The following is a 12,906-nucleotide window of genomic DNA, read 5'->3' as shown; positions in this document are numbered from 1 at the left end:
TGCGGTGGAGGGGGCCGGTTGGAATGCCCCACATGGTGTAACCACGGTGTCATGTTTAAGAAATGTAACCGGCAATTGTGCAAAGTAGTATTGTAATAATTTATTATTAAAACTACAACAGTATTTCACGTCATTGTTGCTGCTTGATAAGATCCACGCGGCTCGTGTCTCAGATTTGGCTTTTTTTGTTGTTGCTTTTTATCCTTTCCCCCCGGTAAATACAACTTTACGGTTCTTGTTAAAAATGAAAAAAATTAAATAGCATTACAATTTTCACGTGGCTTTAAGTTGTGCAAAGCGGTCAAACGTTGTCGCAAGACATCAGCATCATCATCGTTTCAGGAGCTCCCACCGTCATCATTCCAGTCGTCGTCACCAATTATGGACATTAGTCACTGTTCAACAACCAAAAGAGGGGTTTACGTTTTAACTTTTAACCGAGTTAAGAGCGGTGCCACCACTACGGCCTCTCAAGAGCTGCCCCACGATGTGGACGGAGAAAAGTCACTGGGTGAACTTTAATTAGAACCGAGGTGTGAGAGAGCCCCTTTTAGAACAATAGGTTAATTCTCAAGGCAGACCTCAAATGCCATTGCGTTCACAGGCGCTGCCGACGTGAGCGCCGCCGAATGAACACCGTGCAGCGTGGATGCGTTTGGAGCTTATGAATGGGACCACGTCCCCAGTTACTCCGTGAGCTTCACAGCTGGACCCGATTCGCGTGTTCGTGGCGAAATCCCTTTTCCTCTTTGTCCGATATTTGGCGAATTCGCCATCGATGGCCAACGCCAACGACGAATCCCCACGGCGGCGCGTTACTTGACCGTCGAACGCCTTCCCCATCGTCTCCGTTTCCCCAAGTTCTAAACACCTTTTGTTCAATTCAGCATACTAACTCCTTGTCCATTAAACCTTTATTAATAGTGCTGTTTGTTCCTGGCCGTTGGGGGAGGGGGGGGGGTTTGGGCCTATAGGTAACCGTGATTTTAGTTTTGTGAAGACGTGAATCTAACCCCGTGTGGATGACCTGCAGGAGCGGACACCCAGCCCCGCATCGGAATGTGGGGCGCCGCAAAGATCCAACGGCGAGTGGCCTGTGGCATAAAACAACTTGAGTGGACTTTCTTTCGTCGTTCGTTTAAAAGAATACAGTATAAGTTAAAGGGGGAAAAAATGTCACTTTGCGGCATTGCCTACAATATGCCACGGGGCAGCCTTGAGGTTGGTGACCGCGTGCACAGATGCACGGTCACAAAGGCAGCGGCGAGTTATAGATTAATAAAGTGTTAGCTGGCGGGGTGGGGGGTCAGAAACACTGGCTGGAAACACTGCCAGTGAACCGCGGCCAACGGTTTGGGCAATGGTCCTTCAAGGCGGGCAGGCAAGAAGAGTAAACAGCCCAATTCACAATTGTTTTTTTTTACAAGTTTTTAGTTTTTTGTCCGCATTTTTTGGAAAAACCGTGCCGATGTCTCCACCACCACCGAAACATACCAATCGGCCGTGTGACGTCGAGTGTCTCGGCCTTTCCACCAGCATGTACTTTGTTTTTTTAAACACCACGGCACCGCGGCTGGTCCTAGTGGCTGAGCGTGACGTCGTAGCCACGGCTGGGATCACCCGTGGGCGCCTCTCCCGCAGGATTCCAGCAATCCCTCTGGACTTGGGGCTAAATCCTTGATCCAGACCCTGACCCGCGTGAGGGGATGCTCCTCGGCCGCTCACACTTCTCTCCCAGACAAGTCGCTCCTCTCCCGGAGCCCCTTGTCGCCCGTGACTTCGAGCCGCGATGGTTTGCGTCCAGGTCCCGAAGACGGCAGTTCAACGGTCTCGGGTTTGAAGGCATGTGCCCCGCGTCACCATGCAAACGTTAGCAGAATAAAGTAACAAAGATAACTCTTAGCTCTCGAGGGGAGAGTTCCTGGCCAGGAGTCGGAGGATCCTCTGGTCCCTTCGCGTGTGTCTGAGGAGCCGTTGAGCGGCACGTGGGAGGCGAGCGTTTGGCTCGTTCAGGGATTCATTCCTCCCTGGTTGTGTTCCCGGTCCACTGGTAGAGTGGAGTTGGTGGCATGTGCTGTTGTCGCCACGGCCACAGCGAGAGGTATGATGGATGTGGTGTGCCAGATCCGGAAATACTCGCCGGTTTGCAGACTCGGACATGGCTTCAATCCATTCGGTGGGGTGGGGGGGGGGTTGTTGACTTGAGGTGGTGGTGGGTGGAGGAGTTGTGGTGGGAGGTGGTGGGTGGAGGAGTTGGGGTGGGAGGTGGTGGGTGGAGAAGCTCATCGGCGGCTGTTGGAGGCCATCGTTTGGTCCATCACGTGGCCACTGGGGTTGTCGATGGCCGAAGAGGATCGGGCGAGGCCGAGGAACTCCAGGAGGAGGCCGCTGCTTGGTCCATCCCAGCGGTCAATGTCACGTCGATAGGTGAGGACGATCGAGGATGTTTGAGAAGGGATGGGGGGTGGGGGCTGCGGTGGCTCAGAGCAGGGTGCACGCGCGAGCCTTCCGCCCCGCGCGCCGCCTCTCCCTGCGCTGCGTGCGCAGCCCCAGCTGCGCTGCGTCGCGGAACACGGAGCTCACGTTCTCGAAGAACTTGGCCGAACACTCGAGGTATTCGTGAGCCTGGATGCGCTGCGCCGCCTCCGTGGCCTGTGGGGGGGAGGGGGGCAGAGAGAGCGAAAGCATGGGGACGGGGGACGGGGGTCGGGAGGTCGTGAGAAAGGGTACGGAGACGCGGGGAAGGCAACACGGGATATGGGGATGAGGGAAGCATAAGGGTAGGGGGTAGAGGAATTGGAGGACACGGGTGTACACACGGAGAAGGAGGGCACACATGCACGGGGGTAACGGTGGGGGTGGCGGAACAACAGTTCGTGTGTCGATTACGGATTTTCATCGATTGCAAAAAAAAATGCCACGTCGCTGCGTGAGAGAGAAACACGTCGAGTGGGTCGCACTGAGCGGATCAACGCCGAGACCCCCTGACCACCCGGCCTCTGCCCCCTGTGAGATGGTGATGATGGTGGTGGTGGTGGTGCAGGGGGGTGATGGAGGCCGGGTCGGTGCGCGACTCGGCGTGTCTGCGCCCGTCACGCCGAGGGGGCTCGGGGCACGGGGGGGCCCCCCTCGCCGCGCCGTCCGTCTGCGGCAGGGGCCCCCGGTCCGTGCGACTGGCCGTGTTTGGCTTTCTCTGCGTCTGCGTTTCCCTCCGTTCGGTTGAGTGCAGGTGACGTCCCGCGTGAACCCAGAACCCGAATACTTATTTAGACTGGAGGAATCCGATGAGCTATAAAGCTCTTTTAAACAGATGCCCAGTTCGGAACGGATCGTAACAACAACAAACAAAACACGATAGGAGTGCAAAGTATAGGGAAGGTAAACAAATCACTGACAATATACTAATAAAACTAAACTATTTTTGTTTTTATGTTTGTAGGTAAAGGCCACTGAGATATTTATTTTTCAGGAGCGACCAGGCCACAACATGAAAGCTCATGTGGAAATCTATAGCAGCAAAATAATCTAAATCCACCACTCAACTCACCACTCAACTCACCACTCAACTCACCAGTCGCCTAACTCACCACTCAACTCACCACTCAACTCACCAGTCGCCTAACTCACCACTCAACTCACCATTCGCCTAACTCACCACTCAACTCACCACTCAACTCACCACTCAACTCACCACTCGCCTAACTCACCACTCAACTCACCACTCAACTCACCACTCGTCTAACTCACCACTCGCCTAACTCACCACTCAACTCACCACTCAACTCACCAGTCGCCTAACTCACCACTCAACTCACCACTCAACTCACCAGTCGCCTAACTCACCACTCAACTCACCACTCAACTCACCACTCGTCTACCTCACCACTCGCCTAACTCACCACTCAACTCGCCACTCCACTCTCCACTCGCCGCTCACTCATCCCTCACCCGTCTCTCACGACCCACCTCTCGCCCCCCCCACCCGCCCCCCTGGTGCCCGCACATCTCTCGCCGGTCACGGGGGGCAGCGCTGCGGTCCGACGCTCGCACGCCAGGGGCGGGGGGAAGGGTCGGTGGATCACGCGGGGATGGGCGTGCGTTCGCTCACCGCCATGTAGGTGACGGGCTCCTGTCCCTGCTCGCGAAGGCGCCGCAGCCGCAGCTTGTCCTTGCGCAGGTCGCTCTTGCAGCCCACGAGCAGCAGGGGCGTGCCGCGGCAGAAGTGGCCCACCTCGGGGGCCCACTGCGGGGGGAGGGCACGGAGACAAAGGCAAAGATACAACCGTGTAGCCTGAGCAGACTGTTGGGGCAAGTGCTGTTAGCGAGTTGCACCTACGAAGGCCGGAACGGCACACGAGGGGGTGGGTGGCCAGCACCACGCCCGGTCGTCTTTGTCTCCCCAGTGGCGATGTTTACTACACACCGCACCGGTACTCATTTGAGGCTGAGTCGACCTCGAGGAGGCCCAGGACCGGTTTAGATAATCGTTACTGGTGTTGGCGGTGAGCGAGAGTCGAACTCGGGTCGCCGGGTTCGTAGCGCAGCGTGGCGCTGACCGCTACACTACAGCTCCCCACCACCACCACCACCACTCTTGTTGTTGTTGTTGTTGCGCTTGTTTACCCAGGAAAGATTCACCCAGTGTCAAGAGACTCTTTCAGGAGGGTCCTACCGGCTTGGTGTCTTTCTGCAGTGGAGGGCGATGCTGCTGCTGCTGCTGTCATCCCAACAGAGTCATTTGCCGGTGATTTCTCAGCATTTGGGATGTTTGGCCAAAAGCAGTTTCATCGTGTGGATGTGTGTGTGTGGATGTGTGTGTGTGTATGTGTGTGTGTGTGGATGTGTGTGTGGATGTGTGTGTGTGTATGTGTGTGTGTGGATGTGTGTGTGTGTGTGTGGATGTGTGTGTGTGTGTGGATGTGTGTGTGTGTGGATGTGTGTGTGTGTGGATGTGTGTGTGTGTGTTTAGCTTTTCATTTGTGTATTATCGTCCTTGTCTGTAATGCTAGTCGTCGTCGTCATAATCGTTGTCACCGTTATCATGATCGTTCAAGTCACTACCATCATTCTGGTCACGGTTATCGCCATCATCACAATCGTCGTCACCGCCGTCGTCATGGAGGGAGGAACGGCGGGGGATACCTCTGCAGGAGGAGAGGGAGAGATGGGGGGGGGGGGGTGAATGTGAGGGATGGAGAGATGAAGGTGGAGCTCAGGGAGGGAGTCGGGGGGGGGGGGACCCCCGCACCTTGGAGAAGACGTTGTCGAGGCTGTCGGGACTCGTGACGTCGAAGCAGATGAGGATCACGTGGGTGTCGTGGTAGGCGAGAGGGCGCAGGCGGTCGTAGTCCTCTTGTCCTGCAGGTGAGGAGCGCACAGGTGAGGGGTGCAGGTGGTGTCGGTGTGGTGGTGATGTGAGTAGGGCGATGTCGGTTAGGGAGGTGTTGTGGCTGTAGGTAGGGTGATGGTGTAGTTGATGTGGCTGTAGGTAAGGTGGTGGTGGTGATGGTGGTGTTGTGGCTGTAGGTAGGGTGGTGGTGGTGGTGATGGTGGTAGTGGTGTGGGAGTGGTGGTGGTGATGTGGCTGTAGGTAAGGTGGTGATGGTGGTGTGGGAGTCGTGGTGGTGGTGATGGTGGTGGTGGTGTGGGAGTGGTGGTGATGTGGCTGTAGGTAAGGTGATGGTGGTGGTGTGGGAGTGGTGGTGGTGGTGTTGATATGGGAGTGGTGGTGGTCATGGTGGTGGTGGTGTGGGAGTGGTGGTGGTGGTGGTGGTGTCGGAGTCGTGGTGGTGGTGATGGTGGTGGTGGTGTGGGAGTGGTGGTGATGTGGCTGTAGGTAAGGTGATGGTGGTGGTGTGGGAGTGGTGGTGGTGGTGTTGATATGGGAGTGGTGGTGGTCATGGTGGTGGTGGTGTGGGAGTGGTGGTGGTGTGGGAGTGGTGGTGGTGGTGTGGGAGTGGTGGTGGTGATGGTGGTGGTGGTGTGGGAGTGGTGGTGGTGGTGTGGGAGTGGTGGTGGTGGTGGTGTGGGAGTGGTGGTGGTGGTGTGGGAGTGGTGGTGGTGGTGGTGGTGTGGGAGTGGTGGTGGTGGTGGTGTGGTGGTGGTGGTGGTGGTGTGGGAGTGGTGGTGGTGGTGGTGGTGGTGGTGTGGGAGTGGTGGTGGTGTGGGAGTGGTGGTGGTGGTGGTGGTGTGGGAGTGGTGGTGGTGGTGGTGGTGGTGTGGGAGTGGTGGTGGTGGTGTGGGAGTGGTTGTGGTGGTCATGGTGGTGGTGGTGTGGGAGTGGTGGTGGTGGTGGTGTGGGAGTGGTGGTGGTGGTGGTGGTGGTGGTGTGGGAGTGGTGGTGGTGGTGGTGTGGGAGTGGTGGTGGTGATGGTGGTGGTGGTGGTGTGGGAGTGGTGGTGGTGGTCATGGTGGTGGTGGTGTGGGAGTGGTGGTGGTGGTGATGGTGGTGGTGGTGTGGGAGTGGTGGTGGTGGTGATGGTGGTGGTGGTGTGGGAGTGGTGGTGATGTGGCTGTAGGTAAGGTGATGGTGGTGGTGTGGGAGTGGTGGTGGTGGTGTTGATATAGGAGTGGTGGTGGTCATGGTGGTGGTGGTGTGGGAGTGGTGGTGGTGGTCATGGTGGTGGTGGTGTGGGAGTGGTGGTGGTGGTGATGGTGGTGGTGGTGGTGTGGGAGTGGTGGTGGTCATGGTAGTGGTGGTGGTGGTGTGGGAGTGGTGGTGGTGGTGGTGTGGGAGTGGTGGTGGTCATGGTGGTGGTGGTGATGGTGGTGGTGGTGGTGTGGGAGTGGTGGGTGCGTACCCGAGGTGTCCCACAGGGAGAGCGGCACCACCGTGTTCTTGTTGAGCGCCACGGTGGTGGAGAACTTCTCGAACACGGACGGGGTGTACTTCTGTGGCGGGATGGGGGCAACCAAACACGTGGACACGGTGAGAGGCCTGGCGCAGGGTCAGAAGATGATGACGACGACTCCAATGACAATTGTTAACTGAATGACGATGAGTCTCATTATGATGATGGCGATTATGATGACGTGAATACGATATGCTTTGATGGTGATGATGGTGGTAATTAGTTGAATGAGCCATGCAGGGTCTCATTGTGGTCACGATGATGACGGGCGTTGACGTGAACGCAAGGGATCGATGACGGTGATGATGGTGGTGGTGATGGTGGTGATGGAGGTGGTGGTGGTGGTGATGATGGTGGTGATGATGGTGGTGATGGAGGTGGTGGTGATGGTGATGATGGTGGTGATCATGGTGATGGTGGTAGTGATGATGGTGGTGATAGTGGTGGTGGTGATGATGGTGATGGAGGTGGTGGTGGTGATTATGGTGGTGGTGATGATGGTGATGGTGGTGGTGATGATGGTGATGGTGGTGGTGATGGTGATAATGATGGTGATGATGATGGTGTTGGTGATGGAGGTGGTGGTGGTGATGATGGTGGTGATGATGGTGGTGGTAATGATGGTGGTGGTGATGATGGTGGTGATGGTGGTGATGATGGTGGTGATGATGGTGGTGATGGTGGTGATGGAGGTGGTGGTGGTGATGATAGTGGTGGTGATGATGGTGACGATGGTGGTGATGATGGCGACGATGGTGGTGATAATGATGATTATGGTGGTGATGATGTTGGTGGTGACGATGATTATGGTGGTCATGATGGTGGTGATGGAGGTGGTGGTGATGATAGTGGTGGTGATGATGGTGACGATGGTGGTGATGATGGTGACGATGGTGGTGATGATGGTGGTGGGGATGATGGTGGTGATGATGTTGGTGGTGACGATGGTGGTGATGATGATGATTATGGTGGTGATGATGGTGGTGATGATGATGGTGGTGACGATGGTGGTGGTGATGGTGCAAGGCAGCCCGCACGCGCTATTACACCGCTTGCCCATTAATCCTGGCTGGCGCCTGCACCACGTGACGCCAGGCGAGGCACCAGGTGGTGTTCGGAAATCTGCGCGTTTAGATCTCACGAAACCACGACCGCTGACCCAATCAAGACCCCTAATTATCGAGAGCCCCCCCCCCCATTGTGACGTCAGCAACACTCCCCGCGCTCTCTGTTCCCACGGTGGCGTGGGCTCGCCAGAGTTGGCCAATGCGGTGCTGGCGTCATCGGCCATAATTGTAACAGTGACAGAGCACGCAAATCGAGTCGCTTGTAATCGGCAGGACAGCCGCTTCGTTTCATTTGTGTTTCGTTCAAACCGCGGGTGAGAACTCGAGATGCCGCGGGATCGGAGTCGCAAGCCGCGAGAGTGGCCTGGGCCAACAAAAGTTATCACATCAAGAAGAAGATTGTTAAACTTGTCAAGCCAGCGTCGTCGTGTTACCGATGAATGGCATTCGGCCACGAGCTAAAACAAAATAATCCAAAGCTCCCCCTCATAGCCTGACAGACTGTTGGGTCAAGTGCTGTTCGCGAGCACCTATGAAGGCCGACACGGTACACGACTGTGGGGGTGGCCAGCACCACGCCCGGCCGCCTTTGTCTCCCCAGTGGCGATGTTTACTACACACCACACTGGCTACTTATTTGAGGCTAAGCCGACCTAGGGGACGGTTCGAATAATTATCACCGGTATTGGCCGTGAGCGGGAATCGAACTCGGGTCGCTGGGTTCGTAACGCAGCGCGCTGACCACTGCGCGCGTCTGCACAATGTATAGCTGGTACAATGTATAGCTGGTACAATGTATAGCTGGTACAATGTATAGCTGGTACAATGTATAGCTGGTACAATGTATAGCTGGTACAATGTATAGCTGGTACAATGTATAGCTGGCACAATGTATAGCTGGCACAATGTATAGCTGGTACAATGTATAGCTGGCACAATGTATAGCTGGCACAATGTATAGCTGGCACAATGTATAGCTGGTACAATGTATAGCTGGTACAATGTATAGCTGGTACAATGTATAGCTGGTACAATGTTTAGCTGGCACAATGTATAGCTGGTACAATGTATAGCTGGTACAATGTATAGCTGGTACAATGTATAGCTGGTACAATGTATAGCTGGTATTGGCCAAAACATCGCAATGACGAAAAGTCGCCTGCAAATGAACTCAATTGGGATTAGACTTGGCAGCAATCATCGCCTCCCTTAATGCCCAAATTCCGGGCCGGGATCCTGCTGAGAGAGATTCTTGAGGCATTCCCCGCGTGGTAAACACGCACGATGGCGATGTCAATCGCGATACATTTATTGGATAACTTTGACAACCGTTCCGCAAAGAATCATTCCGCTGAGTCGGAACGTTCTCATTACGCGAATCGGGGCCCTCATTTCTCGCGGCCTCGTGCGCGAGTCGGGCTACGTTTGATTGTTCCTCGTGAGGTCGGGGCTGAGGTTGATTGTTCCGCGCGTTGAGGTGAGCCAGGGAGGGCTGCTACCAACAATACCCTCGACCTCGTCGGATCTCGGAAGCTCAGCAGGTTGGAGCCTGGACGGCGCTTGTATGTGCGACCACCACAGTGCATAGAGCCCACGTGTTGATAAAGTCTGATGCTGCTGAGCTACGTTGTGGCCGGCGCAGCGACATCAATTGTTGTGCTCTACTCCTATGTCCCGACGTACTTCGATGCTACCCTCCTTCACCAACCTTCACTGACCGGCGTAGTGAAGTATGGTCAAACAAGCAAGCAGAGAGAGGGCCTCCCTCCAGCAGTGGAATCACAGAAGGGCCGTTCGCGGACGACCGCGGTTCTACTCGAGTGGCCTGCGACGTGAAAACACGGAGGCTCGAAATCCTCGCGGGAACTCCCTCGGGAGTCCGGACCGCGACCCTGCCGCGCGTCCACGGAAATCTGACCCCGAATGGAGCGAGAGAGAGACACGCTGCTCGAGGCAGAGACACGCTGCTCGAGGGAGAGACACGCTGCTCGAGGGAGAGACACGCTGCTCGAGGGAGAGACACGCTGCTCGAGGGAGAGACACGCTGCTCGAGGGAGAGACACGCTGCTCGAGGCAAAGACACGCTGCTCGAGGGAGAGACACGCTGCTCGAGGGAGAGACACGCTGCTCGAGGGAGAGACACGCTGCTCGAGGGAGAGACACGCTGCTCGAGGGAGAGACACGCTGCTCGAGGGAGAGACACGCTGCTCGAGGCAGAGACGCTGCTCGAGGGAGAGACACGCTGCTCGAGGGAGAGACACGCTGCTCGAGGGAGAGACACACTGCTCGAGGCAGAGACACGCTGCTCGAGGGATAGACACGCTGCTCGAGGCGCACGCATCGAGTGGCTTCCAGCGAGCGTCGTGCGCGATCCCCTCTCACGCCGCCCACCAGCCGACCTGACTGCGACGGAAGCCGTGTGGCATTGCCCATCCACCATCGCTGCCCGGTAATCATGGAACGGATAGGCCCAATGTTGGCACAGCGGTTGCAACGAGATGCCATCGTTGGCATGCTGCCTGGGTGGTTACCTGACACTGGCGCGCTGTTTGGGAGGAACCCGCAGAGAGACAGAGAGAGAACCCAGAGGTGAGCTCACCGCACGCACGAGGTGAGTTGCCGAGCATCCAAATTCCCGTCTCCCTGGCCACGACACGCGTTTTACAGTGTGAGGCCAAGCGTTGCCTGCCGGATTAAACCTTGAGTCGTCGACCTCGGCCCAACTGGTTGGGTGTTACATCCCAGGGCTCACAACATCTGGCAAAATATTAGTGCCAATAATCCACCCAGCTGATCACAAAACAAAAGTAACTCTCGCAAACCCGAGTCAGTGATTGAGTTTTTTCCTGGTTGGCACGCACAGACACATACAGACACAGGCACACACACAGACAAATAAAAAAACAGACAAAGATCCCCCGTATAGCCTTAACATACGGTTGGGACAAGTGCTGTTAGCGAGAAGCACCTATGAAGGCCGGCACGTCACACGAGGGAGTGGGTGGCTAGCACCACGCCCGGCCGCCTTTGTCTCCCTCACACACACAGTAACACACACAGTAACACACACACACAGTGACACACACAGTAACACACACACAGTAACACACACACACACAGAGTGACACACACAGTAACACGCGTTAGTTTGACTTGACTCGAAGCAGGCGGAACCCCGCCCGAGCTCTTCACAGCTGTCCCGGACTCTGGAGCGCTCCGGGTGGCTCGGACGCACTGCGCGCGCCGCGGCAACAGCGGCAGGGGGAGCGGGGGGGGGGGGCAGCGGGGGGACCGTGAGGGGGGCAGCGGGGGGGGCGCGGGGGACAGGGGGGGTACCCACCTCGGGGAAAGCGCCCTTTGCGTAAACCATGAGCAGCGAGGTCTTCCCGCACGCTCCGTCTCCCACGATCACCGCCTTCACCTCCCGCGACTCCTCCCGCCTCTCCGCCTTGGCGCCGGGGTCCCCGTTGCTTCCCCCGGGGTCCCCCGAGACCAGGGGAGCCCCGTGCGCGCCGCGGGGTCCAGACGCGACCCCGTTCTCGAGCTTTGGGATGGTCCCGCCGTGTAGCTGACCGTGCGTTTGCATGAGTGTGTGAGCGTGCGTGTTCGCGTGTGGACTTGCCGGTGTGCGAGTGTGCAAGTTCCCGTGTGTGTGTGTGTTCCTGCGACTCTGAACGCGCTTGTGTATTCGCGTCTGTGTGTCTGTGTATTTAGCCGGTTGTGCGTACGTGCACCTGCGTGTGTATCCCAATGTGTGTACGCGTGAGTGTACTCGTACGTGTGTATGTACCTCTGTATACACGTGCACGTGACAGGCACGAGTATGTGCGCGCGTAGCTGTGTGCGCACGTGCGCGTGTTTACTTGCGTTTCTGTGCGCACGCGTGTTGGGTCGGGTGTGTGTCTACGTGTACCTGTGTATGGCACGAACGCGTGGCTGTGCGCGCGCGTGTGTGCGTGTGTGTCGCTAGCAAGCGTTGTCAGCGAGCGCCTATTAAGTCCAGGGACAGCGCGGCGATCGGCATCCACTCGTGGCTCGCGCGCGCTCCGTGTCGCGACTGATGGCGAGGATCACGAAGCGCGGTCTGGGTCCTGGGATCACAGGGGCGCCGCCAACTCCCCGCCTACCCCCCTCGCTCCACCCTGCCCCCCCCCCTTCCCCTACTCCACCCCTCACACACCGCGACCCCCAGGCCGCCACGAACCCCCTTGTGCCGTGAGGCACGAGAGGGGTGCGCCGCCGTGAGTCACCACGGACCGTTGCGCAAGCGAGCCTCTGCGTCACACCGTAGCCCTGTCCTGCCCTATCATGCCCTCTCCCCCCTGCTCTCTCCCCCTCTGCCCTACCGTGTCCTCTCCCCCCTGCCCTACCATCTCCTCCCCTGCCCCCTCGTCCCTGCCCTCTCATCCCATGTCCTCTCCTCCCATGTCCTCTCTTCCCCTGCCACTCCTCGCCCTCCTCTGCCACCCCTCACGACACGATGTGGATTGACATTAACACGCTGAGACGGACATCGCCTCGGGAGGGTGGTTAAATACAGGGCCCAGAGCTTCGTTTCTCGTGGCCGATTATCCCGGGCACCCCAACCCAAGGCCGCAATTATAATATATATTGAGTGGGACACATCCCCCCCAATATTCAAATATTCTCAAAATGTCCCTCCCCATACATTGCTTTAAAATAGATTTCTGTTTATATGATTGTGGTTAAACAAGAAAAGGTAAAAAAGAAAAACAGAGCAATGCAATACAATACACTATTAGATATTATTGTAAAACATTAATAAAAATACCGTCCTGTGTGTTAGTGAATTTTTAAATATTTTAGGCAGGAAATTCGTTTTCAAATTTAGATCCAATCTTGACTCCATGGCTACGGCCTTGCCACAACCCCAAACACCTCTGGGCCCCGCCCGCTCTCGCGGTGCGTGGGGAGGGGGTGGGGGCGGGTTGGATTTTTCGGCGCTCAGCCTCGGGCAGCTCTGGCTA

At 56.7% G+C, this 12,906-nt stretch overlaps 1 protein-coding gene across 1 annotated transcript; it reads right to left on the bottom strand.

The window, feature by feature from the left end:
• Nucleotides 1-201: 201 nt before the first annotated feature.
• Nucleotides 202-12,023, bottom strand: LOC144933005 (rho-related GTP-binding protein RhoF-like). Its single transcript, XM_078857427.1, has 5 exons — nucleotides 11,259-12,023; nucleotides 6,801-6,891; nucleotides 5,249-5,358; nucleotides 4,109-4,243; nucleotides 202-2,652 (listed from the first exon to the last, which is right to left on the bottom strand). The coding sequence occupies exons 1-5, from the start codon at nucleotides 11,502-11,504 to the stop codon at nucleotides 2,482-2,484; spliced, it is 753 nt and encodes a 250-aa protein (XP_078713553.1). The 5' UTR covers nucleotides 11,505-12,023; the 3' UTR covers nucleotides 202-2,481.
• Nucleotides 12,024-12,906: the final 883 nt, after the last annotated feature.

Source organism: Lampetra fluviatilis, chromosome 6, assembly GCF_964198595.1.
Source record: "Lampetra fluviatilis chromosome 6, kcLamFluv1.1, whole genome shotgun sequence".
NCBI lineage: Eukaryota > Metazoa > Chordata > Hyperoartia > Petromyzontiformes > Petromyzontidae > Lampetra > Lampetra fluviatilis.
The sequence above is the reverse complement of the archived record's forward strand: the minus strand, read 5'-3'. Positions and strand labels throughout refer to the sequence as shown.